Below are 27,524 nucleotides of genomic sequence, written 5' to 3'. Positions count from 1 at the left end.
AAGTTCAACCAATCAATTCAAATATGCAGGGTAGGTGCATATCTCGCATTGGCTCCACTCTTCAGTCAAACTCTGTTCTGCGCATAGACGCATGTATGTGCATGTGCACACATTTTTTGTGGCTCCCAGTTTTTCCTTTTGTGAGGGAACCGGTTCCGAGTGGCTCTTTCACTGTTTCAGGTTGCTGACCCCTGGTCTAGTGATTAAGACATGAGGCTAGAAACTAGGAGACTGTGAGTTCTAGTCCCACCTTAGGTATGAAAACCAGCTGGGTCAGTCACGCTCTCTCAACCCAACTTATTTCACAGGTTTGTTGTGGGGAAAATAGGAGGAGGAAGGAGTATTGAGTGTGTTCATTGCCTTTAGTTATAGATGATGATGATGATGATGATGATGATACAATGTAAATAAATAAATTTTAATCTGAATTTTCCACTTTAAGCAGTTAACAATATCACCGTAATTACTCAATACAATGATGCTTTTAATATTCATATAGCCACATTCCATATTGCACCCATAATAATACAGAGTCTCTGTCAAGTATTTGAACGAACCCTACATGACAGCCAAGAAATATATACTTGATATATCATAGTGACAGTAAATAAGTCTTACTCATTATTGCTAATGACACTGGAATGCAGTACTGATGGGCATCCAGCTAGGCAAATACTAGAACCCTGGGATATGCCAGCTGGAATTGTCAAGCACCAATTCTACCTGGGCAGAGCTCCAGTGACTTAGCAGCCAAAGACCGACTGGGCTTGGCAAGCTGTGACTGGTGTCTCTCAGCCACTGGGAACTGAGGTTAGCTAAGGCAGGATGAATTGGCTAACTTTTCGCAGGATGTTAGCCCAATACTCCCCAACCTAGCATCTTCCTAGCTGCATTAGGATGACAAAGTGTTGGTGGAAAATGTAAGGGATGAACTCCTAATAGTGAACAGGGTTGATGAAACTATTTTAGTAATGCTCACTGGTAAAAACAAAGGGTGACCATATAGGACAAGGCAGAGGACTGAAGGAAAACGAACAAACTTTCCTAACCAATGCAGTGCTAGGCTGCATTAACAGAGGAATAGAATTAAGATCGTGTAAAATGTTGATACCACTTTACAATGCCTTGGTAAAACCACACTTGGAATACTGCATCCAGTTTTGGTCGCCAGGATGTAAAAAAGATGTTAAGACTTTAGAACAAATACAGAGAAGACCAACAAAGATGATTAAGGGGCTGGAGGCTAAAATATAAAGAACAGTTGCTGGAATTGAGTATGTCTAGTTTAATGAAGAGAAAGACCAAGAGTGACATGATAGCAGTGTTTCAATATTTAAGTGGTTACCATAAAGAAGAGGCAGTCAACCTATTTTCTAAAGCACCAGAAGGCAAGACAAGAAACAATGAAGGGAAACTAATTAAGAAGAGAAGCAATCTAGAACTAAGGAGAAATTTCTTGACAGTTAGAACAATTAATCAGTGCAACAACTTGCCTCTATAAGTTGTGGATGCTCCAACACTGGAAGTTTTTAAGAAGAGTTTTTAAGACCATTTGTCTGAAATGGTCTACGGTTTCCTGCCTGAGTAGGGGGGGTTGGACTAGAAGACCACCAAGGTCCCTTCCAACTCTATTATTCTGTTATTCCCAGAAATGGTAGTGAGGAAGTGGAATTATTATTCACAATTTGGTTGCAAGGCTACCAACAACCATAGAAATGTACAGTCTCACACTCACTTTATTACTTAAGTACTCAACCTCTCTCTAGGCTGTTCAGACTATTGAGGGATGCTCGACTGAATGCTCTATCCCTCACTTAAAAATATATGAAGATTCTAGATTAGTCTTCTTCCTCTCACATTCTTCTTTGTAAAGAGATTCAGTCATGGAGTAGCACTGACGTATAACCCATGCCTGAAGCGGTATAGACCGGGGACAGATAGATCACCTCTGTGAAAGGAGGCTGATGTTGATAATGGGGCCCCATAGAAAGTGGCATTTGAACAGTTACAGCACCGAAGTGGGGTTTTCTCCATTCAAGATCTTTGAAGTATCTTAATAAAAGCCCTCCTATGGCTTAAGTATTAGGTGGAAGATAAAAATACTGGAGAGGTTTTCTATAAAAACCCTAGCATTTCTGTGGGAGAGACAGGCTGACTCAGCCAACAGGTAGAGCAAGGACTGATTACAGCCTTCCACAAAATTAGAATGCATTTCCCATTATCCATGTTGGCAATGCTAGCTGAGATGGTGGGAGTTATAATCTACTTCATTGGGAGGAACCAAATTGGGTAGGACTGTGCTACGTTTTCCCTCTTAAACTAGAGTGAGGCAGGCAATAGAGTTTAGAATGTTTCTGCCAGCATACACAGCATGAACAAATAAGACAAACTCACAGGAGATAAAGGAAGGGAAAAACAAGATTGAAATCTTCTCTCCGTCTGCTAATTTTAATCAGTCTCTACCCAGGAAAAGAAACCAGGTGTTCTAACACCCACTCCCCATTGCACTAACCTCTGGAAAGATTTTGCATTTATGCAATTTTTTTAAAAAAAAGGTGTTTGGTATACATAGCAAATAAAAAAAACAAACTACTGAACTCTGCAGGAAAAAAAAACATTTTTGGAAGTGAGAGAAACCCCAGGAAAGGTCCTGACTTAGCTCTGGTTCAGTGGACCACTCTCATGAAATGCCTTCCGATGCCAGTCTGAAGTCCTTCCTTCGTTAGATGTTAGAAGTTTACACCAGATGAGGCTGGGGTGTTAAAACGGGAGCAGTGAACCAAAGGAATCCCCAATATTCCAGACTCATTGAAATGCAGTGGGATGGACTTGCCTTAATTGCCAGGTAGTAAACTACTATGACCTTGTTTTACTTTGAACTGTACTGCCAAATCAAGAGTTGGAGCACTAGAAAGAAAGGACAGATATAATAATTGCTTTCTTGGCCTGTGATCATTTCTGCCACATTTTGGTGGCACTAGGGAACACAGAGGGAACTGGACAGGGAATTTACATCCTTATTTATTTATTTATTTATTTATTTATTTATTTATTTATTTATTTATTTATATTTAAATTTATATACCGCCCTATTCCCGTAGGACTCAGGGCGGTTTACAGGGAAAATTAAAAGTTAAAATACATCATATACAATTAAAAACGATTAAAACTAAGATTAAATTAATCCCTGAACTTAACTAAAAACCCATTAATTAAAAATTAAAACCCCTCAGTCTGGGCCAGACAACTAAAAAAAAACAAGTTTTCAAGTCCCTACGAAATGAGCAAAGGTCGGGGGTGGTCCTAAACTCCGTGGGAAGCTGGTTCCAAAGGGCCGGCGCGCCCACAGAGAATGCCCTTCCCCTGGGGATCGCCCGTCGGCACTCCTTAACCAGCGGTACCCTAAGAAGGCCCTCCCTGTGGGAGCGCACAGGACGATGGGAAGTTGATGCCGGCAGCAGGTGTTCCCTTAGATAATCCGGACCCAAGCCATTTAGAGCTTTATAGGTCATTACCAGCACCTTGAATCTCACCCGGAGGGCAACCAGAAGCCAATGCAGCTCACGGAGAAGAGGTGTTACATGGGAGTATCGGGAAACTCCCATAACAACTCGCGCAGCTGCATTCTGCACCAGCTGAACCCTCCGAGTGGTCCTCAAGGGCAGCCCCATGTAGAGAGCGTTACAGTAGTCTAGCCGGGAGGTCACAAGCACATGGGTGACTGTGCATAGGGCATCTTGGTCCAGATAGGGCCACAACTGGCACACCAGACGAAGCTGGGCAAAAGCCCCCCTGGTCACTGCTCCTATATGATCTTCAAAATTGAGCCATGAATCCAAGAGGATGCCCAAGTTGCGAGCCCTATCAACGGGGGGTAACACCTCACCCCCCATCATTAGTGGTGGAACAACCTGGTTTATCCGAGATGCCGATATGCACAGCCACTCAGTCTTGGCAGGATTGAGTCGAAGCCTGTTTCTCCCCATCCAAACCCGGACCACTTCCAGGCAATGGGACATCACGTCGAGTGCATCACTGGGTTGGTTCGGGGTGGAAAGAAAAAGTTGGGTATCATCAGCGTACTGATGATACCCCACCCCGAAACCACGAATGAGCTCGCCCAGCGGTTTCATGTAGATGTTGAACAGGATGGGAGAGAGGACCGACCCCTGAGGGACTCCACAAACGAGAGACCTCGGGGCGGACCTCTGCCCTCCCGTCAACACCGACTGTGAGCGGCCCAGGAGGTAGGAGGAGAACCACCATAAAATGGTGCCTCCCACTCCCAACCCACTGAGACGCCGCAGTAGGATACCATGGTCGATGGTATCGAAAGCCGCTGAGAGATCTAAAAGGACTAGGACAGAGGAACATCCCCTTTCCCGAGCCCGCCAGAGATCATTCACCAGTGCAACCAATGCCGTCTCCGTGCTGTACCTTGGCCTGAAACCTGATTGGTACGGGTCCAGATAATCAGTTTCCTCCAGGAACAGAGGAAGCTGATGCGCCACCACACTCTCAACAACCTTCGCCAAAAAGCGAAGGTTGGAGACCGGACAATAGTTATTTAAAACAGCCGGGTCCAGGGCAGGCTTCTTGAGGAGGGGCCTCACCACCGCCTCCTTCAAGGCAGCGGGGAAGATACCCTCCTTCAAGGAAGCAGTTATTACTGCCTGGAACCAGCCTCGTGTCTCCTCCCGAGCCGCATAAACCAGCCAGGAGGGGCACGGGTCCAGTAAACAAGTGGTGGAGCTCAGTCTCCTCCTAATCCTGTCCACGTCATTGGGAGAAACAGGGGTTAAGAGTAAACATATTGTCTGAATGAATTAGGAATTCGGGAATCTGGGTAGCGCACGCACACACACACGCATCTCAATGCTTTTCCAAAAGGCTTTAAAGATCTGGCTGCTGTCAGCCCTGGATTAGGGTGGTTGGATTCACCATCTTGTTATCTGTTTTATATTTTCTTTCTTTTTCTTTTTTCTTTCTTGTCTGTCTGTCTGTCTGTCTATCACATTTATGTAGCTACCCATCTTATACCATTGTCTGGGCAGCTCTCAATCATCTTCTATTTGGATGGTGTCCAAAGAAATAGAGAAAAACACCTTGAGATATTTTTAATGCTCGTTGTTGGGAAGAAAGGTGTCTTTGGGCTGAAAGAGGGTTTGCTGGCACCTGGCAGATATGGTGTAGAGTTTAGGACTAGATGCTTATATGCCTGAATATGAAAAGAGAGAAAGACCAACAGAAATACAAACACTGGACAGAAGTATAGCTCCCCAAGGAAGGTTATTCAGTCTTATCCCACCAGTGCAGAATTGACGCTAAAAGGCTAAGAATGAGCTGGAATTGGCAAATAATGCTAACCATCAACGAAAAAGAGCTTCTTTAGATATGTCCAAAAGAAAAACAAGCAATGCATTGGTTACTGCAGCAAGATGGCAAAATGCTAACGGGTAACAAAGGAACCTACTATTTTGGCTCAGCCTTCTCAGTGTACAGGATACAACTGCCAGATGATTAAGCTAAAGAGGAGGGATTGAAGAAGTATGATCAAGGGATAACTATTGACTTTGAATTAATTTAAATCTCTGGCAGCAGGTAAATTGCATCCTAGTATACTGAAAAAGGGACGCGGTGGCTCAGTGGGTTAGGACGCTGAGCTTGTCGATCAGAAGGTCGGCAGTTTGGCGGGTCGAATCCCGAGTGCCGCGTAATAGAGTGAGCGCCTGTTACTCGTCCCAGCTTCTGCCAACCTAGCAGTTCGAAAGCACATAAAAAATGCAAGTAGAAAAATAGGGACCACTACGGTGGGAAGGTAACAGCGTTCCGTGCGCCTTTGGCGTCCAGTCATGCCGGCCACATGACCACGGAGACGTCCTTGGACAAGCGTCCTTGGCTCTTCGGCTTTGAAACGGAGATGAGCACCGGCCCCTAGAGTCGGAAACGACTAGCACGCATGTGCGGGGGAACCTTTACCTTTACCTATACTGAAAAAGGGACGCGGTGGCTCAGTGGGTTAGGACGCTGAGCTTGTCGATCAGAAGGTCGGCAGTTTGGCGGGTCGAATCCCGAGTGCCGCGTAACAGAGTGAGCGCCTGTTACTCGTCCCAGCTTCTGCCAACCTAGCAGTTCGAAAGCACGTAAAAATGCAAGTAGAAAAATAGGGACCACTACGGTGGGAAGGTAACAACATTCCGTGCGCCTTTGGTGTCTAGTCATGCCGGCCACATGACCACGGAGAGGGCCTCGGACAAGCGCTGGCTCTTTGGCTTTGAAACGGAGATGAGCACCGGCCCCTAGAGTCGGAAACGACTAGCACGCATGTGCGGGGGAACCTTTACCTTTACCTTATACTGAAAAAAAACTTGCTCAGAGTCTTGCCAAACCTTTACATATAATCCTGGAGAACAAGCAACGCCAACCTTATCAAGCCATCGCTGTTTAACAAAAGGAGGAACCAGGGAGCGATAGACCAGCCGACCTGATGTGGATACCTGGGAATGGGACAGTAAGAGCCCTTCAACAAGGGATTTAATCTCCGAGAAAGGTAGTGAGGCTGGGCAGCCATCTGCTTGGATGCTTTCGCTTGGATTCCTAGCCAGAGCAATATTTGAATAAATGGCCCTTTCCATCACTATACTTTTGTGTAAATGCCTTTGTGTAAAAATAAAAAAAAGATTTATTTTTTTTAAAAAAACCACCCTGAACTGTTACTTCAAATTTTTATCAGCATCTTCCTACCCATGAGGGTTCTCCCTAGTCCTTTTACAAGGCAAATTTTGCTCTAGAGTTTCTATGCACTATGTATGATCCAGCCACATGGTCACCCATCTATCATACCTGGACTAAACTGATCTGGCAGGGGATCCTGGCTGGCAGCGCTGGAGATGAGCCCACTAGTCTGACTGAAGCCAAAAGCAGCAAAGGGGTGGGATGATAAATCAACCATGAAGAGTTTTATGTGAAGCTGCTCATTTTTACACACATTAATCATTTTGCAGCTTGAAGCAATCTTCTGGAATTCTACACCAAACAACTCATGAAATGCCTAAGGAATATTATTTTTTCCCCTTCACTAGGAAGCACAATTCACATTAACTTTCTTCTACTTGGTGCTCTCCTGGTGTACTGGACTGCAACATTCAGTTACAGGAATTAAAGTCCAAGAAATGTGTGAGTCACCAGGTTGGGGAACACTGATTTACATGCTGCTGTGTTATGGTTTCTATCACAAAACTGCTTCCTTCTCACTGACATCTGTAATGTGTTAAAACTGTTTTTACAAAGAACAAAGTCTTACACCAAGATCATCAACATTGGAAAATGTGAACAACTATATGTGAAAGCCTCATGCGATTTGGTGAGACCAGCGGTTGATTGGAACAAGTGAACAGCAATGTTCATGCAAGAAGGCTATATCAAACGAGATATAAAATTCTTGTCAAGCGATTCAAAAGCTGGATGAGCTGAGAGGAGAAACGGTACAATTTCTATGTTATCTGTCCCAGGAGAACTTATCAAGAAGGTGTACAATCTACTGAGGTTAAAAACAGGGACCTCGGTTTCATAATGAGATATGTCAGGGCTGAAGCCCCTTTACTGAGAGTGTAGGATAAATTAGGATATCTGCAGTGAGAGAAAGGTGCTTTCTTCATGTTCAAGAGATGTTCATTATTAATTTTCAGGATTTACCATCTTCCTGGGGGCTGAGCCTTGGCAGAAATATAGAACATTTTTCTGATTCATTTCTGACCATTTCTCCACTGACATATATTTATTATTGAATAGTATTTTTATTTACTATACATACAACTCAGTGCAGAAGAAGACTTTTACTGTATGTGCATAGGGATCCATGCACATATAAACTTACACACACCTGCTGTATACACATGCATATAAACATACACAGGGCTTTTTTTGTCATAGAACGCCCAGAATGGAGTTCCGGCACCTTGTTTGGATGGAACCTTGTAGGGTAGGCAAGGCAGGTTGTAGGACATGTGTGAGTTCTGGCACCTTTTTTTTAGAAGAAAAGCACTGAACATGCATAACTTTCATTATTTGGGATATTGGCAACTTTGTCAAAGAAGGCACCTTTTCTCAATGCTCCACTGCTTCACACCAGCAAGAATGCCTTGGAGCGCTCTGGTTCAACAGTAATAAACAAACTGCTTGCTCTCTTCTCTCACTCTTACTCCTCATACTCACATACACACACCCATTCCCTGCTGCCAAAGAGTAGGCTGAGGAAGCTAAGCACAGTTGTCCTCAGGAGGCTGAAGTGGGTTCCCAGTTTCCAGCCTCATGCTGTACTCTCAATAAATGATAGGGCCAAGTGCTGATTAAGTCTGCGATTGTTATAAATGAATTTGTCAGTGGCAGTTTTGCATCACAATGGAATTTAGCTAATTAAGTATTTCAGCTGATAACACGTCTGCCATTACATGCAATTAACAAAGCACTAGAGGCTGGAAAGATGTTTTACCACCCCTTCCTGCCAAATGTAGATTTCCAGAGGTGAAGTGGGGCCATAGAAGACCACCCAAGACCCCAATCTGGAGCTGTGTTCAGCTTGGTACCTCAACCTAATCCGAAACACCCCATTTCCAGGGAAAGAACATGTATCCTTATGAAGAAATGTACCACTGGGCATACAGGAGGGAACATTGTTCCAATGAGGAAGGGTTGACTGATCTTCTGACTTGAAGAACAACTTAAGAGTCTAAGGTACATGCAAGCAAGTTAAGCTGTTCCCAAACTTAGGCCAGGAAAGAGTTGTTAAATGTAGAGTCTGTGCCACTTAAGTTGGAGAAGCAGTGGATTCACTTTGCCCAAAAACCTTGATGTAGAGTTCTTGTTTTTTATCTGAGCTTGGTTGTTTGCTTGCAGACATTTCATTACCCAACAAGGTAACATCAGTGCACTGACGTTACCTAGTCCTGGGTAATGAAATGTCTGCAAGCAAACAACCAAGCTCAGAGAGCAACAAGAACTCCACAGTTCAGCTCTGAGCTACATATATTCTATTCTATCTCCTTAATCTGTTTCTATTTTATATATGGAGCCTATTTATGAAGAGAATGCAATTATGAAATATCTCACCTGTGGTTTGAAGTAAGAAATTCTATGTGTCATTGTACCTGCATTCATTTTCAGATCTATTCCATTCTGTTTATGCACTAATAAGGAAAAAAAAAATCTGCACAAAATTCTAACTAGGAAGAGTTGCAAACATGAAGATTGCTTTTCAAGATGTACATATTTTATATTTTTTAAAAAGTAATGATTATTCCAAATGGCTAGAAAGTACAGCAACATCATGCCACAAAACATTAAAAATGGGATGCACATGCCCTTGGAAGAGACAACACATGATGGCTTGTGGCTTTTTCTTTGTACAATGTCTCTGGGAACAATCCTGCTTTCCAGTCATTTGGCAACAATGACTGTTGTTTGAGGGATTTTAGAAATGCAATGACAGTTATAAACTGATTACATAAATAATAAAAGGAATATAACATTTAAAAGGCAGTCTCAGAACATTTCTTAGGCTGATCTCTAAAGAGAATTACGTTCTGGCCCGACACAATAATATAAAATGTGTTTATTTGGAAGGGAAGAATGAAGTGCATCTTTTAAGAATTCTTAATCTGAAATGGCACAAGCATAAGAGACAAGATATTTTGCCACCTGAGAGCTCCAAAATATTTATGACCCAAAGGGAGCCATATTCCAGTTTCTGTTTCTTACTGACCTTCTTTAAGCCAATTTGTTACTAAACATGACATGACAAACTTCAGTGGATAGATTTACATGATTACATTTTTCTTACAAAAATGCATCCTGTGCACGGAAAAACTGTCAAGGCAAACAATCTGCTATACCTGTTGTAGCTGTATGGCCACTAACTATAATTATCCCTGCCTGGACTTCTTACATTTCATTTCCCTCGGATTACTCCATCTACATTTTCTTTCTTAGGTTTAATCTCAGGCTGCCTCTGATCTAGTCCACAAACCACTGTGCCATAATATAAGATGATTCAAGATTTTTTCCCTTAGTTTTGTTCCAATAATCTAACATGACTATCCTGCACAAATTAATTTTCAGTGAACAAAGATAATTTCTAAAGAGACGCAACCTCTACCTAAGATAAAAAGCAAGCCTCAGCTAAGATGCCATTTCTCTGCAAAATGATGATGGCAATATGGAAGAGAGTAGTACTTCAGTATGGATGAGTAGTATGTGAATCCTGGATAGAGAGCACATAGCAAAAGAAGCAGAGTAAGAACAGCACTGTGAAGCATGAAAGCCAAGATCCCAAATCCCACGGTGATAAGGGATGAAAGTTCCTCACTGGCTGCTGCGCCAGATGGACATCAGAAGGCAAGCTTTTTGTGGGGAGGGAGTAGTGGCAAGGAAGCTACAAAAGCCCACCTCCCACCGCCAGTTCAGCTCCCTCGTTTGGCACAAAGGTCCTGGTTCAACAGAGCCGGCCTTAACGCTCAGCCAGTAGAAACTTAACACAACTCCCCAGTTGTCGGGGGGAAAGGCTGCTTCTTAAAAGACCAGGTGGCAGCTCGCTTTGGTAACATCAACACAGAGGAGAAAGGGCATTGGGCTAATTGGAGAATCGGCAGCGGGATTCCAGGGAGTTCAGCACAGAAGCCGTTAACAACTTCCTAACACACAAGGGCGGAACTGGGCGCCGGCAGGCGCGCGCGGTCTGTTGGGTATTTCGTCCTCTTGCCTCGCTCGCTCGCGTGCGCGCTTGCTTTCCTCTTGTTAGCGCAATTGCTCATTACGGGCAGGCCGCCCTCGCTAATTGCTGATCTGCATCCTGAATCCAGTCTTGAGAGACCCACTTATTGCCCTGATTAATGGCAGATGCTTCCCGGTCGTCAGGCATCAGCCGCGCTGCCGTAGCAACCGCTCACCTCAGCAGCCATTAGCTTACAGCCACTTCCACCTGTCCCAGATTTAGGGCCGCGGCAGATTAGGTGGAGAATGAGGGGGTAGCTGTGGGACTTGCTGTCAGGGAAAGGAGAAGCCGAACCCGCTGCTGGCCAAGAGGGCGGGCAAGTGGGGAGCGAACGAGTTTAGGAGCTTGCCAGCCTATTTGGGCACTATTTGGGCATGAACAAGTCGTGGAGGGAACGGGTGACGGGGTAGAAGGGCTACGCCTCGCAATGTCCCCAAACGCAGCCGTCTCTCCGCCCCCAGCGCCCCTGTGAAGTAGCACTGCAGCAGGAGTAGCTCCAGGAGGCCGAGCACATTCTCTGCTTCTCCTTTAATTGCGGCTGAGGATCAAACGCTGGGATTCAGTAGTCTGGAGTCTCAAGGTCACCCTGAGTCCTGGGCTCTCCAGCTGCAGCTAGGAAGGGGAAGGAAAGTGAGGAGATTGGTGTGTGTGTGTGTGTGTGTGTGTTGTTTTGCCCCATATATGGGACTAGCACAAGGAGGAAAAGGGACTGCTTTTTCTCATACTGTCCATCTCACTCTAATAGTGCCCCTGTAGTGTAATATAACCTCCGAGTCACATTAAAGGGACTTGGAGTAATATAGTAGATCTGGAAGACAGCTGTATTCCCATAGGCTTATTTCCACCGAGAGTTCCCCTAGATTTAACAGTCCAGAGGGCACAGGCTGCTAACTTGTTAACTATTTGCTACCCCTTTCTTTTATCATAGAAATTACCCCTTTCTTTTATCACCCTCTTCCCTAATAAAGGACATTCAGGCAAACTGATGATAGGCAATGAAGATATTTGTGAAGTCAGAAACTATTGACAGTAGGGTTAATGCATAATTAAGATGTTCTTTAGTTGTTTTCTTCATACCCCTCATAATCCTTAAACCATAGCTTGTGATCTTCACAATGAATGCCTATTCAAAACAACAATGGCTACAGACAGTTCCTATTCTAATGAAGCTCTTGACAAGGCCAAATCTGCCATAGGGCTCTATTTTAATTATTCTTGCTCGCTTTCCATCTATGTAAACATAAACCACACCAATAGCACACTAATGATTTTTAGTATGATTTTAGAGAACACTTCCTGATCCGAAGAATAGAGTAGAGGAAGGCCAGACTGGGATTAGACTTTTCTGTATCTCTCTGCTGCCATCATGAGGTTGTCCAGATATTTCTAACCCTAATGAGAACCTCATGACTGGTTACTTAAGAACTGTTGCTCTCTTCCTTGCATTGGCTATCTTACTGACCTGATAGGCCAAGAGAACTAATCATAGTCACAGGGAATGACCATAGGTGATATTTATTATTCCCCTTTCCATACATCTACTTCTCCTTTACACTCACAAATCATGCCTCTACCCAACCTCCTCCATATAGCTCAATCAAAAGAAATATGATAGAACCAAAAGCTTATAAATACTCATTAGATCAACCTTGCCAACATTCTAGAGTGTAACCTGTAGAGAAAGGCTGCCCTAGGTTTATTCCGCAGATTAGGGCTCCCAGATCTGGGCTGCAAAATTCCAGACAAAGAGCAGATAGCAGTGAAGAGTCAGATTTCTGTGTCTCTGCTCACATGTTGTGATTGTCCAACATTTTGCAGCCCACACCTGATAGTCTTAGTGAAGATGGCAGAACATGAAGTGTCTATGTTTCTATGATAGTGTTCTATGAAGTGTTATGTCTCCTGGAACCTATGACCACCTCAATTTGAATCTACCACTTGTGATTTCATTTTGGGTGGATTTTCAGCATTATGTGCTGATCACAAATCTAGCCCATACACAGTCTGCTTTAGACTGTCCTCTCCAGCCCTTATTAATACAGAATTGATCCCTTTTGTTCTGACATTGGCAAATGCCCAAACTCTACAAATGGTCTTTTTCAGCCCTGAGCATTCTGGCTTAGCTTTAGATTCTCACACTGTCATTTATACTGAAAATGCCAGTGGGCAGCCAGAGTGACTGGAGATTTTTTTCCCTTTCTGAGCCCTCTTTAGCCTGCATCTGGATGTGCCATGTCATTTCTATGAATTAAGTAGCAGATCTGCTCTCAGATCATCCCAAGGAAGTTTTGGATACCTTTGGCTATCTTACCTTTCCCCCACTTTTCTGTCCATAATGCAAACCATTTACCCTTTGGGAATAGTTCTGTAATGCAGGGACAAATGAAAGAAAATCCAAGATTCAAACAGGATTAGCACTTGAAAGGCCCTCAGGCAGTCAGATCGATTCAAGCCAAGAAGACAGGAGAAAGTTCAAAACAGAGGCACACATGTTTGGAAATACCACGTGATGCTTCTGTTCTGGGAGTTTATCATGTCAGATTGCTTGTGGGAGATCATATAGGTGAATAGTCTCCAATTCACATAGTTACACACAGAGTTTAAAAGTAGCACGTCAATAAGGGTTTCTGCTATTTTCCTGGCCCCAAAAGCAAAGAATTTTGAAATAAACTAGACAACTTGTGTCCCACTGGGTCATTGTTTCAGAGATATTTCCTTGCCTAAACAGAAAAACAAAATGACCATGAGCAGGCAAAAAAGCATGGGAGCAGGGATGAATCCTGACTTCCTGCTGGCTTCCCCATTGAGTTTCCTTGTGGAAATTTGGCAGAGAGCATTAAAAACCTCCCTTCTTAGCTAGTAGGAAATGTCTTGAAAATGAAGGTCATGTGTCTACAGCAACAGAAGCATTGATGTAGCTATAATTTCCCCAAATTTAATTCCCTCTGTACTCATGGATCCTGGATTTTGGACACATTCTGTAAGTTAGCCCATTTAAAGTCCTTGGTTCAAAAACTGTTGCCTTATGATGCACCCTTTTGCCCAGTTAAAGGTAGTATATACAGTAGATGATGAAAAGTTGCTGCCTTCACAGTCTGCTTAAAAGAACTGGCTGTTGTTTGAATGCTGTTGTCTGATTCATCATCACTATTTTTATGTATACTCTTCTGTTCCAGTTTTCCATGTGCAAAGAGGTTTGTTTTCTGGGAGCATTGAGACATAATATTACTGTACATATTACTGATTAGTTTGATCTGTGATACATATCTCTACATGGTTGAGTTGACAAACAGCCTAGACCCCAAACTGGAGTTGAAAGTTCACAGTTATATTCATATAATTTGCCCAAGTATTGCTTAATATAATGGGCTAGTTCATACAACATGCTAAGGCAATGGCTGCATTCCCAAAACACCCTAAACATACCTCCATTTTACCCTATACTAATAAAACTATATGAGCCAAACCACCATGTAGACATATAAATAAATTGAATGATGGGCCTGGATTAGCATTCATTAGATAAAATCTTTCCCCAAACTGAATGTGATATGTATGTGTGTGTGTGTGTGTGTGTGTGTGTGTAAACGTATGTATAGTTGAGGCCATGAATGAAATTAATCCTTAATATTGACTGATAGTTAGATAGTTCTTTGTTGGCTGCTTGATCTAGATGTAGGCATAATGTAAGGGGGGGCTAGAGGCTTTAGTGTGCTGCTACATTAGCATAATTAGCAAAGAGAATGAGGGAATTGTGATATCTTAAAGAAAATAATAATGAAGAAAAGTTTTTTAGATTACTAAAATTGACTAAAGAAGTACATGAAAGAGATTTTTAAATTGGAAAATTATATAGAACTAATCTATTCCTTCCCTTTTCAAAGTAGTGAATTTTTTATTCACCCAGATTAAACTATTTGCAAGTAGACTCATTAGTTAAGATATTTTATCTATGTATGTTATTATTAGCATATGAAATTTACTGTTCCTGTATGTGAGGATAGCCAATGACTTTATAACACAATTAGATAAGTTGACAGAGGGTAAGTCTATCAATAAATATTAGCTATAAGAAAAGCCAGGCAATTTATTTCCAACTGCCATGTGCCTGGAAAAAACAAATCTCTATCGTAGCTTGTTTGCAAACATCTTATAGCTACAGCATTTCAGGTTTAAAGAGGTTAGATTTTTGATTGGGACAATAATTCTTATATTTTTATGTTGATATTTGCAATGATTCAGATCTAGGATGGCAGGAGTAGGTGAAAACACAATGTACTACTATTGGTACATTCTTAAAAGGTTGTAGAAAAACAACAGTTATGAGTGCAGATTAGGGTTGGGGGGTGTTAGTAAGATCAGAATGGAGAATCCTGGTTATACAATATCAGCAGATTTTAGCTAGAAACTAAAGCTATTGGCCAAATGAAATTTAGCAATTTTAAGTGTGCTTTCTGTGAAATAGGACAGATGCATTTGCTGCAGATATTATTCTCTCAGTGTTATCCCGTTTTTCTTTACAAGGAAGCTTGTGTGAAATAGAAGATCCTGCCTCAGTATTTTGATGAAATGGTGGGAAAAACTCCTGACTGAAAACTTGAGGAGCTGCTTGCAGAATATTTAGACCATACTGAACAGCTAGACTTAACATAAGGCTTCTTCCTACGTTCTAGTTTTCCTACTGTCTCAGGTCATTTATAGATCACAATCTTTGCCGGGAACTCTACACACTGCTATCTTCTGTAAACCAGAGGAGGGGGGGGGGAGAAACCCACTTCTTATGTTTATACTCTCCCCCACCCCAACAACTCTTTTTTGCCTATGATTCAGTTGCTAAAAAAATACAAGAATCAATGGACAAAGATAATGAATTGTTATCCTGAAGCTGTCTTTGACCAAAGGAATGTAAGGTTGGAAGATATTCACAGCTTCCTCGTGATATTTATGATGTCCTGACATGTACAGTATGAGTGAGACTCAATCCTAGTAGCAGAACTGAGGAAAACAAATTTGTCCATTGTCCATAAAAATAATTGTGTGGGTTATGGAGAGGAAGTGAAAGGAAGTCTTTAGCTTCACTACAGATTCTGCTTTTGGAAACTTCACTTGTTTGGGATGGCTAGGTGAGAATGGAAAGGGAAGAGCTGCAAATTCGATTCTGAACCCCAAATTAGCATTTGCTGCTGCTACACCATCTTTACTCTGACTGTATACAGGTCCAAAAGTACAGACAGAACATGGTGAAACAAAGTGGCTCCTGATTGGCTAAAGGAGTGAGATAAGGCTGCACACTTTCACCTGATTTATTCAACCTATATGCTGAATATACGTATATTAAGGGAAGCTGAACTGGAAAATTAGCATGGTTTTAAAACTGAGGAAGAAACATAAACAATCTGCATTATGCTGATGACACTACTCTGATAGCTAAAAATGCAAAGATCTGCAAGCTCTAGCAATAAAAGTCAAGAAGCGCAATTAAAAAATGGGAATAAAATTAAATATAAATAAGACAAAGCTAACGACAATAGGTACAACAACGAGCCTTAGAACTGACAAGATACTGAAGTGCCTTTTAGGATCCATCATCAACAATAAAGAAACAGGTAATCAAGAAATATGCCACAGACTGGCATTTGGTAGAATAGTTATGAACATCTTAGAAAAGATGTTCAGATGTTATAATATGTCTATACGTTCAAGCATCAGAATAGTGCAATAAATGGTATTTCCCATGGCATTTTATGGTAGCAAAGTTCAACTCTGAAGAAGCATGATAGAAAGAGTACTGAACTTTTGAACTGTGTTGGTGGGAGAAGACACCTGAGAATACCACAAAGAGCCAAGAAAACAAACAAATGGATCACTGAACAAATCTGCCCAGAGTTCTCACTTGAGACACAAATGACCAGGCTCAAATTATCCTAAATTTGTTCACATTGTGTGAAGATTTTTCATTCTGAAGACGGCTCTATGCTGGGGAAAGAAGAAGAGGATGACCAACAGCAAGCTGGATGGACTCAGTTATAATTGCAATGAGTGCGCTACGGGGGAGAGCTGAAAAAAGAAGTTTGGGGACAGGTCGTCATGAAGAAAATGTATCTGTGGTCACTAAGCATCAACTGAAATCCTGGGAATTGTGTATGAAAAGCCTATAATAGAAGTATCCATTTTAAGTTTCCACATATGCTTGTGGAAATCTTAGCATACAACTGCTGGAAGTGTCTGCTTGCTTTTCAGCTCTGCTTCACAGCATCGATCTGTCTCCTAGAAGTAAAGACGCAACTGGCCTTTTTATTTTCTTACTTCTCCATGCTTTTGATGGAAGGTGCAGCTGGCCCCAGCATGAACCAATAAGAACCACAAATTGGCTCAGTACTAGTTATCTAGTTATCTATCCCAAAGTCACCAGACGGTCTTTGGTTTTCACGTATGTTGGAAAGTAGGACTAATGAAAGATCTTACAGATCCTTTGTTCTGACAGGAGCTTCTGTTGTGAAAGAAGGCTTTATTGTATAAAGCAACAATGAGTCTAACAATTCCGTAGTGAGGATACTTCGGTGGTTATTTTTCCTCTCTGTTTGTACTAAGAGGGTACAGCATATTGGCAACTAATTTCTTGGCTTCATTTTGTTGGCCATCGGTCTTCAGCCATAGGGCTGTCCTTCTGCTTTTGTTTGCTGCACTAAAGTGTCAACTCGCATCAGAATTCTCTTTCTGTGCCATGTAGATATTTAGTGATCAAGTCACCCTTTACCCTTCTCTTAGAGAGATTAAACAGATTGAATGGCTTTGGTCACATTCGCAGCCCTCGAGTCATTCTTACAGAGTCCTTACAGATAAATCTCTGATTTATCAACACTTTTTTTTCCTTACCAATACATTCCTCCATCCATCCCTCCCTCCCCACCCCCATCCCCTGCAGTACTGTATAAGCACATCCTCTGGACGCGGTTTTTAGCAATGGCTTTTAATGACAGCCAGTTTGGTCTAGTGGTTATGGCACCTGGCTAGAAAGCAAGAGGTTGTGAGTTCAAAGCTAGCTGGGGTGACCTTGGGCCAGTCACTCACTCTCGGCTCAATTCACAGCTCAGGATTATTGATGTGGGGAAAATAGGAGGAGGAGGGTGTGCTGGATCACTTTATTAGGAAAAATAATAAAGGTGGGAAACAAGCAGTTAAAAACTTCACTTTGCTATTCCTGATGCACAAGTCCTTGTTTATTTAAGGGATTGTTTTAGAGATAATACAGGACTATTTCTTTGCAAAATTTAAATACATTTAACAGCTCTATTATCAGAATTCTTGTTTCTCTTCCAAAGACTACAGTATTCCAAGAATCAAATGGTGATTGCAATACCTGTTGAGGTCTCTAAGGAACATTCTAGGTTAATTAGTCCACCATCAAAGATGCAGATTAGATTAGAATTAGAAAAACATTGCCTGGAACATTGGAAAGTGAATGAGGAATGATCCATCAAACTGTGTTTAGCCCAGGTAATTATGGAAACAAAGAGTGAGTAACATAGTAGAAGGTGATTCTACAGTATTCCTTGTGAAGGATTTGGATTAACAATTAAAATAGGCTGTTTTGTGAACTCCTAAATTTCATCTGTATTTTTCACAACTGACCCTTAGAGAACTCTCAGACAAGCCCAGATGCTTTCCTTCCCTTCCTTTGTGTATGTTTAAAGAATGGGAATCAATATATTCAACTTTGTTTTAACAGGCTGGCAGGTTTTATATCAGTTTCAGAGGAGACTGAAAGGGTTTATGCTGGTCGTCCCACAAGATGAGATGGCTAATCCAAGACACATTTGGCCCTTCAAGGCACTGGGAGAGAGACAATAGTACAGTACAAGATAACCCTCTTAACACCCATCCTTTTGGTGGATTACTTCAGAGAAATTTGTACTAATGAGCCAAATCTCAAACTATAAACCTCATCCCAACCTTTCTATGATGCTGTTAGTGCTGAAGCTCTTTAAGGAAATAGTATAACTTGCACTTTTGAATGTTCCCCATGTTCTTATGGCACATTGAACAAAGGGTGTAAGGCCCCCTGTTCCCAGATACGAACCTTCCATTAGGATAGCCTTCTCCAACCTTATAGATATTCTGCAATGTTGTTTCCAAATGTGTAGGCCTTGCTAGTTATGGATTATGGGAATTGTAGATTAACGCTTCAAGACAGTACTAGATAGGGGGAAACTACTTTTGGCATGCCTCTATTTCTGTGATGCTGGCACATGAAGAACCATGAAAGTGAAGCTGAAATTCCTTATTTGTCTGAAATGGTATAGGGTTTCCTGCCTGAGCAGAGGGTTGGACTAGATGACCTCCAAGGTCCCTTCCAACTTTATATTATTATTATTATTATTATTATTATTATTATTATTATTATTATTATTATTATTATTATTATTATTATTATTATTATTATCATCATCATCAATCATCATCATCATCATTATTATTATTATTATTATTATTATTATTAAATTGGACCATCGTGGAGGTGGAGAAAGACCTGCCTGGCACTTTCCTTGTCTAGCTATAGGATTGTGAATGCTTTCAGAGTATAGTATTTGACTCTGAGGGGTCCTTGGTGCTCTCTGAACTTGGTTGTTTTCTTGCAGATGTTTCATTATCCAAACTAAGTACCGGTAACAATATCAGTGCTCAACAACCAGTCATTTCTGAGCTACAAATATTCTATTAGTATTTGACTCTGTTTGGAGTGTGTGTGTGTGTCTCCATGTGTGCTTGCTCAGGTAGCAGGATCCTTAGCAATAATTCCATAATAACGATTATGTGATCACAAATCAGGGATGGAGAATATGCCTCAGAGCTTTCCTCCCCAATTCTTCAAGTCCTTTCCCACCCAGAGAATACATTTCCCCTCAAACACCTTCCCCCATTGTTCTTTGGCCAGAAAAAGGTTAGATTCAAATTGTCTCCTGACCACAATAATTCTCCACGGGTGACTGAGAAAATATGCTCACTCTGGGTCTGAATGGGTTGTGAGAAATTTATGTGGGACATCTTCCCTGGGATTTAGAACAAGGAAATGAAGGCAAGGCTCTGTGTTACCAGATGTCACATATTTTTAAAAAATGTATTCAGTTTCTACTTAGGAGGGAATCCTTTTTTGGAAGACACCAAGAGCCCTGCCTGGGCTTTCAGTTCATAGCATGGCTCCTTCCCAGAATTCTGCATAACTCTGCACTGACAGGGCAGCAACGGAGCAACTCTGTTGTTTTCCCTACATTGCATGAAAAGTGAGGCTCAATATTGTTTAACTTACAGCTAACTTAGGGTGCTAGGAGGTGAGGTAGAGGCATGCCAAGGCAGCTGTTGATGGAGAGGGCAACTCAAGCTGAACCAAGAAACATTTCAGGAATATTTCAAGAATATTCCAGAATATTCCAGGATTCTGGCTTCCCCATACATGCCACACTGGGCTAACTTCCTAGAAGTTACCTCAGGAACAACTCAGGCATCCTTCTTTTTCTCTAACTGTTGCCTTAGGAGACTTTCCATCTAAACTGACGTTGCCAATCAAAGCTACCTTTGTCTGGTGCACCTTTACTCAAAGGCCACTACACCCAAGATCAATATCAAGGCAAATCAATCACTCTTGAATATCCTTTAATTTATCTATCAGTCAGGGCAGCTTAAGAGAAACAAGGAGGGTTGGGGGAGGGCGGGGTTTGAGGCATGCTTGTATGATGAACAGGAGTTTAATTCGTTTTAATAACTGTGTCCTGAGTGCCAAATGTTCTGGATTAAAAAGATAAGGCATTGTATTATATTAGTGATTGGGCTGCTCAGTTCCACGAACAAGCCTTAGTGACAGAATTGGGAAGGAAACTGGAATTAAGAGAGTGAAGAGTCACTGATTTCAATAAAGGACTGTTCGTCTGTTTGTTTGTGGAGAAAGCCTGAGACAAGGACAAAGCGTATATGAGACCAAAAGGCACTTATGAGCATCCAAGGAAAGGGGTACTTGGGGCTACAGAGAGGTGGAATGAAAAGGAATTAGCCAAGCAGAGCTTAGTTCAGCTCCTACACTGTGCCTGGCTATGGCTGGCACTGTGGCTCTCAGAATAGCATAATATCTTGGGGGGGGGAGGGCGGGAAAGGGGACAGTATGGAGGCATTTTGATTGGCCTAGATTCCTGTGAATTTAGAATAAAGCACAACTAGGTGGCTATATTCTGCCGCTGCCCACCCCACTGTGCAAATGGGTTAAATTGCCCTTCTCCAGGCCTCACATCCTGCCAGCAAGTCCAATCCACAGTCTCCTGGCAAGTTAGACACTGGCTGCCTTCAGCAGGGAACTAACCCCTTCTATGGCCTTCCTTGGGTGATTACGTTTCTGCACTGGCAGGCTTCTACCCCACCTCCCACTTTGCTGGAGAGTTGGCTGGCTCCCTGCAGGCTGGCACTGCGATCAGTGGAAAAGAATGAAAAGACAAACAGTATCCACTTATGCTCCACTCTGCTGCCAGATCCTGTCCTCATCCTTCAAAGCAGCCTGTGGCATGTGAAGAGTTTGAAAAGAACCACTATACTGCTGTAAACTGTAATGGGGAGGGGTCTGTTTTTGCAGTTGGTGCTCTGTAGAGAGTGCCTGTTTTTACTGCCAGATGTTCTGCCTATGCACAGAGTTGAATGTTTCTGTGGCATGCTAGTCTGTGGGCCATATGGGACTGGAGGCATGTTGCCGAAAAGTGTTAATTATTTCTGGGAATATTTGCAGGATATATGTGTGTGTGTTCTCTCTGAGTTTGTGTGTGTGTGTGTGTGTGTGTGTGTGTGTGCAGGTATCTCTGCAATCTTATGCGCATGTATGAATGAACATTTCATTATCATGCAATAGTCCTATGTATACATTACATTTTGCCTATGTGAAGATCTGTGCATGCCGATACCATGTGTGGGATATGGGGTCTTGCTGTATGCTATCTCAGTCCCTGTAGGCATGCATGTTTGTATGGATGGATGGATGGGTGTATAGTCCCTTAATTTTTGAAACATCCATTTACCGTAACCATCCAAAAAGCTTATGACACAATCTTTCCACCTGATGGTGTCTGATTGTGCTGCAATAAACAAATCCCAGAATTCTTGTTCAACGTGGCCAGTGGGTATTATGGGACGTGCAGTCCAAGATAGCTGGAGATCACCTGGCTGATCTGTTAGAAAGCGTGTTCAAAGAATGTATGTGAGTTACAATATGACCTTGCTGCATTATGATGGAACTGTCATTTGGAAATCTTTCAGCTGTTGAGGCTTTCCCAGCAATGCCAGAGAGTACACCTGTGTCTCCTGTTAATTCTTTGGGACCCTGGTTGGGAAAAAAAGAGCTGGGAAAGCCATCTTGCTTCAGTCCCTTGCCTTGCACCTGACCTGCTGGTTGACCTTGCAAGGTCTCTACAATTTGGGATCCTCAGCCTACCATCTCCCTTCTCAGAATGAAAGCTTCCCACGGATTTGCAGCTGCTTTGTTGGTGTTACAGGCTGCACTGATGCTAGAACTAGAAACAGCATCAGAGTCTGGTCGTACCATGACTGGCACCATGGGGGTCATTGCTATTGGAAAATGTGAACTTCTTAGCAAAGCTTCAAAGGAGATTCTGTTGCCCTAATAATACTTACCCGCCCCCACTCAGCTGCACCCCTTCCCACAGCTGTCTCTCCAGGATCCAGGATAGGGAATGTCACCATTTTGGGGAACCCATCACAGAATCAGTCATTCAGGCTAAGCAGTTGTACCTTTCCATCTCTTTGCTTTCTCTTACTGTACATGCAACTGCCCTAAGAACTGTTCAAGTTCTCCTTCCATATTTTGCATCTCTAGAGGTTCCAGTCACTCTGCCGAGATCAGAGTGGCCATGCAAACTTTGGTTTACCTCTTTCCACAAAATCCTTCAGTCACCTTGCAGAAAAGAATTGCCTGAGTTCTGTGAGACACAGGCCCCAGAGGCAGGTTATTCTACTGAAGGCAAAGAAGCTGCGGGGGGGGGGGGGGGACCATCAGATAGGCATGGGGTGGAGAAGGAAGGGGTGGGTGGGCTTCCCTCAGAACTCAGTGGAAAGAGAGAAGCAATGGGCAGAAACACCAAGCAAGGCCTTCGCACACACAGCGCTGCTGCAGCAGCAACAAAAGCAGAGTCTTTGGCACTCCCAGGGCCAACGGATGGCAGCATCCATATGCCATTGAGCCCAATGGCTCCTTTCTGCAGAGCAAAGATAAAAACAGGCGGAAAGTTTGTTGCTGCACTTTGTGATACCAAATGCTCTCCGGTCGAGTCCAGGGTTCCCGAAAGAGCTGGCATCCCTCTCCCCAAGCGTCTCGCCTAACAACGCGGCGCCCCCGGCGCATCCTAAAACCGCCGCCGCCGCCGCCGCATCCTTTACCAACTCAGGTCCCGTTTCCGTTTCCACCCTCAACCCGTCCCTCGAAAGGAGATCCCGGTCAGTCTCCGTGCCTCCACCGGGCACCGTCGTCTCCGTCGAGCCTCCTCGCCCTCCCGCCCGCCGTCCCTCCCCACGAGGCTCTCCGGCAGTCGCTGTCCACGGAAACCGCCGCCGTCGCCGCCGCCGCCGCGCGTGAAAGCCGCTCTGACTCACCGTTGGGATGGATGTGGCTGGTGAGGATGGTGCCGGCCAGCAGAACATGCCACAGCCCCGTGCCCACACGGGCACTGGCGCCCAGCTGCAGCCATCGAGCCATTCCTCGGCAGGAGGCGCGGGGATGGCAGGAGGACGGGACGAGACCCGATCCGGGGGGAAGCAGGGAGGGGAGCGGGCGGGAGCCGTCTGTCCCAGCTGGAGTCCGCCCGGCGCTGCTCCCCGCAAGAACTCAGGGCACTTCAGGGCCGCTCAGCACCCAAGCCCGCCGCGGGCTCCTCGCCTGCCCCATCGGCGGCTCATGGCCCGACGGACCCGCCGCCGGGGCTCGGAGGGCGAGCTGCGGGGAAGCGAGGGCGTCGGGCGGAGCAGGGGGCTCGCTCCGGCAGCCAGCGCTGGAGAGCCGCGCCGGCCAGCCGCATAGACCCCCCTCGCCGGCCGAGCGCCGCGGCGCGACTGTGCGTGTGCGTGTCTCTCTCGCTCTCGCCCGCTCCGCTCCGCTCTGCTCCGGGTCCTTCCCTGCCAGGCAGCGCTGGGCTGGCGGCGAGCACCTTGTCCGCGGCAATGCAGAAGAGAAAGAAGAAAGAGCCAGCGAGGGGGGGGGGGGGGGGGCTGCAAAACCCGGATTGGAATCCGCCACGGGAAGGGACGGAGCAACAGCTGGTTCCAGACTGACAAGCTCCGGAGACGCAAACAAGCTCTCCGCTGGGAGGGAGCGGGAGCCGCCGCAGCCGCCAGGAGGAGCCGCGCGCACTTGCCTCCCGCGCCTGCCTCCCGGCGAAAGCGGGGGGCCAAAACCTGCCCGCCGAGACTCGGGGAAAGGGGGCGGGCGCGCTGGTGGCCGCACCTGCCTTTTTTTTCCCCCGCGAAGGGAAGGGAAAGCTGGACGCCAGCCCGTAAGCAAAGATGGGGCTGTGTGGGGAGACGCCCTCCCCCATGGCCAGCCTACTTTCTCCTCCTCCGGCCCTGGTCGGAGCAGCCCGTCCGTCCAACAGGTCCGCTGCTCCCAACCCCGTCCGCTACCTCCACCGCCCTCCCTCCTTCGCGGCCCTCCTCGCGAATTCAGTCCCGCCGGCACCCCGAGGGGAGCCTCCGAGGGGAGCCTCTGATCTCCGAGCGGCCTTCCCAAAGAGAGCCAAGAGTTGCCCGGCCGGTCGCGCCCTCCCACCTTCCAGCCGGGAAGGGGACCAAGGTCAATGAGCCCACCGCGACACGCCCCCTGCCCGCCCGTCCTTCGGCTGCCGCTGTTTTTTTTTTTTAGGAGGCATCGCCTCTTCTTTTCGCTGGCGAAGGGAACTCCGTTCGGACGTTGCAGAAGGCAAGAGAGCGAGGAAGTGGGGGGAGGAGAGGGACCCCGCCGATTTGGGAGAGTCAGCCGTGCCCTCTGCCAGGAAGGCTGGCTCCTCTTCCTCCGCTCTCAAAACCTTGGCAGAGGAGCCAAAACTCCCGAGGGATTCCGAAGTCCCGTCTGCTGCCGACTCCAGGCCTGCGCTTCTCTGATGCAGGCCAGGGGCTGCCAATCACCGGCATTTCTGTTCTGGACAAATGTCCCCCGAGGAGCTGCCTGGAATCCCTGCGCTGTCCCTGGGCCCCTTCTGCTGCAGAGGGAGGGTGCGAATGACCCTGCCGGTGCCCGAGTCAGGACAGGATTCATCCCAGGAGGCTGACCCGATGCAAAAAGACACCTGCGTCTGTTCCAGCGCAGAGAAGACCCGCAGCCAGCAGGAAGAGACACAAAAGATGGGACAAAATAGGCAGAGAACAATACAGGCAGGCTGAGGCACATCGGCAAACAATAGGTACACTGAATCGCACAAAAAGGCACACTGAGCAACATTCAGGAATGCAAACATGCATGCACATGCATCACCTGCACGCACGCACCCACCCAGGAAAGCATAGCAAAGCCAGAGACGTGGAAAAACAGGGAAGGACGGGAAGGTATAGAGACAAAGCAGCACAAAGAATAATGGGCAATTATATAGTCCAGCTTTCCCTTACCTGGTCTCTGGCAGATTTGCTAGCGTGGCACTTCCATCACCAGGCACCCCAGTGATGTGTTGGCTAGGGATTATGAGAGGAGTAGTCAATGCATCTGGCAGGCATCAAGGAACAGAGAAAAAGGACCAATCCAAAGGGAAAGAGACCCTGAAAATATAACACAGAGTTATGTGCAGTGTGTCCACACAGTACAGCTTATGTGGGGGCTTAGATCTCAAGTCAGCAAAGCAGGCTTCACACATGTAGGGCCTGGGGGTGGGAGTGGGGAACAAGACCCTTCCCTCATACACTCTCTTAACCCATCCTTTAAGATATCTTACTGGTAGGGGTTTGGCTGAGTGCCATACATGTACATGGTCTTGAACTGGAAGGAGGGCCAATCCCCCTCAAGGACTCTTGGGGGGGGGGGAAACACAGTCGCTTGAATCTAGGGCAGCAAAATGCCTCTAAAGCAGCTGCTTAAGAGCCTCCCATCACAGAACTTTTGCCACTCCTTTGCAGGCACACTTAGCTCACCTGCTGGGAGCAACATGCTGGGCAGCTGTAGCCATCCATAATGCTGCCGTCCACTATCCCTCCAAGATAGGTCAGAGCTGAGGTGGAGGCAAGCTCCCTTCTAAAGTTCTGAAGCTGTGTGGGATTCTGAAGACCTATTTGTGGGGAGGTATAAAATGGATTTATTTGAAGTTCAGAAACTGCCAGTCCAGGATATTCTGGATGGAGACGCAGCCCCCCCCCCTTTTTAAAACACTTACTTAGCAGACACAATTCCCCTGGGGCAGCAAATGCATCAAGGTTTTTGAATGGAATTGTCTGCTTTAGAGGTTACATAAATCTGCCTCTGCCTTCTTCCTACGGATTTCTCTGGCACTGTGCTTATTTTAGGAACTTTTGACTTGCTGGACTAGGCCCTTAGTGCCCCAGCTTTCTTTCGGAGGACAGTATCCCCATCAGAAACCTGTGACACCCCCGACCTGACTGTCAGAAAGAGAACAAGGGACCAGGCGAGTGTCACAGAAAAAGGGGGTGGGTGCGCTTAGGGGGACACTGGCCCTGACGGCCACGGCTGGGGTTGTACGAGACAAAGTCTCAGCAGTGACATCAGTGCCCAGCCTTGGGGTTTCCATAGAAACCCCCTTTCAAGCAGACATTGACCTGAGCATGGGGGAAGGGGGAGGGGAAGATTTGGCTGCTTGCCAGCAGGTGTTCCTCAACCCCTGAATGCTTTTCAGGAGGGAAAGGTATTTACAGGTGCTGTACTGAACTGCATCAAGGAAGTGGAGATGCACAACTGGTGTTTGCTTGTGAGTATGTTGCAAAGATTCAGCTGCACTCCTGACACCTATGAGAAGTGGCAGTCAGTGCTCTCCAGAAAGACTGATAGGTGCCTTTCCGCTTCCCAATTCTGACAATGTCAGAAGCAACCCGAGGATACACAAAAGCTTGCATATACATACACATTATCATGCAAAAGAGGGAGCAGGTTGGCATTCATTGTTCTGGGCAACAGTCAGGTGGGCATAATAGCAGTTGCCATTATCGGAGGAAATGTATCTTGTCGCTTAAGAGGAAAGCCACGTATCAGAATTAATCAGTGCTTTAAAGTCAGGCTGCTGAGTTTAGGCTCAGCCGTTGCTGACTGCAGTAGTTTCACCTTTGTAGTCAATAAATGCACATTGGGAATCTGGTATGGAATTTAATTTTCAAGGAATCTTTGAGAGGTGGATTATTTGGAGCAAGACTTTTTTTTTTCTCCTCATGGCTCTGGGATCGTTTTGGACAGAGTGGGCTTCCCTGAGATTTCAGTAACCAAAAAGAAACTTGACCAGGGGTCTCACTGGTGGGTATGAAATGGAAACTCTGTGTATCTTTTCCCAATTCACTCTCACCCCCTCCCCCCGGTTTTCAACTCCAGACACCCCTACTTTCTTGCTTTTTTCCCCTCCCTGTTCCTTTCTAAAAAATTCCAAATATTGCATAATACCAGTGATGGGACGAAGACTGAATGTCACGCAGCAAACAAAATGCCTGCTCTGAAGGCAGCATTTCTCAAAAATGCCTTTCAAGAGGACCTTTATCTGCAAAAAATATGATCACAGAATTTGGCATTCCCTGT

General features: G+C 44.9%; 1 protein-coding gene across 1 annotated transcript in view; it reads right to left on the bottom strand.

Moving 5' to 3' along the window:
- The window catches only part of UNC5A (unc-5 netrin receptor A), a gene marked incomplete at its 5' end in the record, with an annotated part of 114,253 nt that extends 90,743 nt beyond the window's left edge, over positions 1–23,510 (bottom strand). Inside the window, one exon of the mRNA XM_081320216.1 lies at positions 23,408–23,510. Coding sequence (XP_081176342.1) covers positions 23,408–23,510 — 103 coding nt within the window. The remainder of the gene's footprint in view (positions 1–23,407) is intronic.
- Between the last annotated feature and the right edge of the window lie 4,014 nt (positions 23,511–27,524).

The sequence above is a fragment of the Vipera berus genome (assembly GCF_964194415.1).
Source record: "Vipera berus genome assembly, chromosome: 2".
In the NCBI taxonomy this organism is placed as follows: Eukaryota; Metazoa; Chordata; class Lepidosauria; order Squamata; family Viperidae; genus Vipera; species Vipera berus.
Note: the sequence above shows the minus strand (reverse complement) of the source record. Positions and strands in the feature narration are given on the sequence as shown.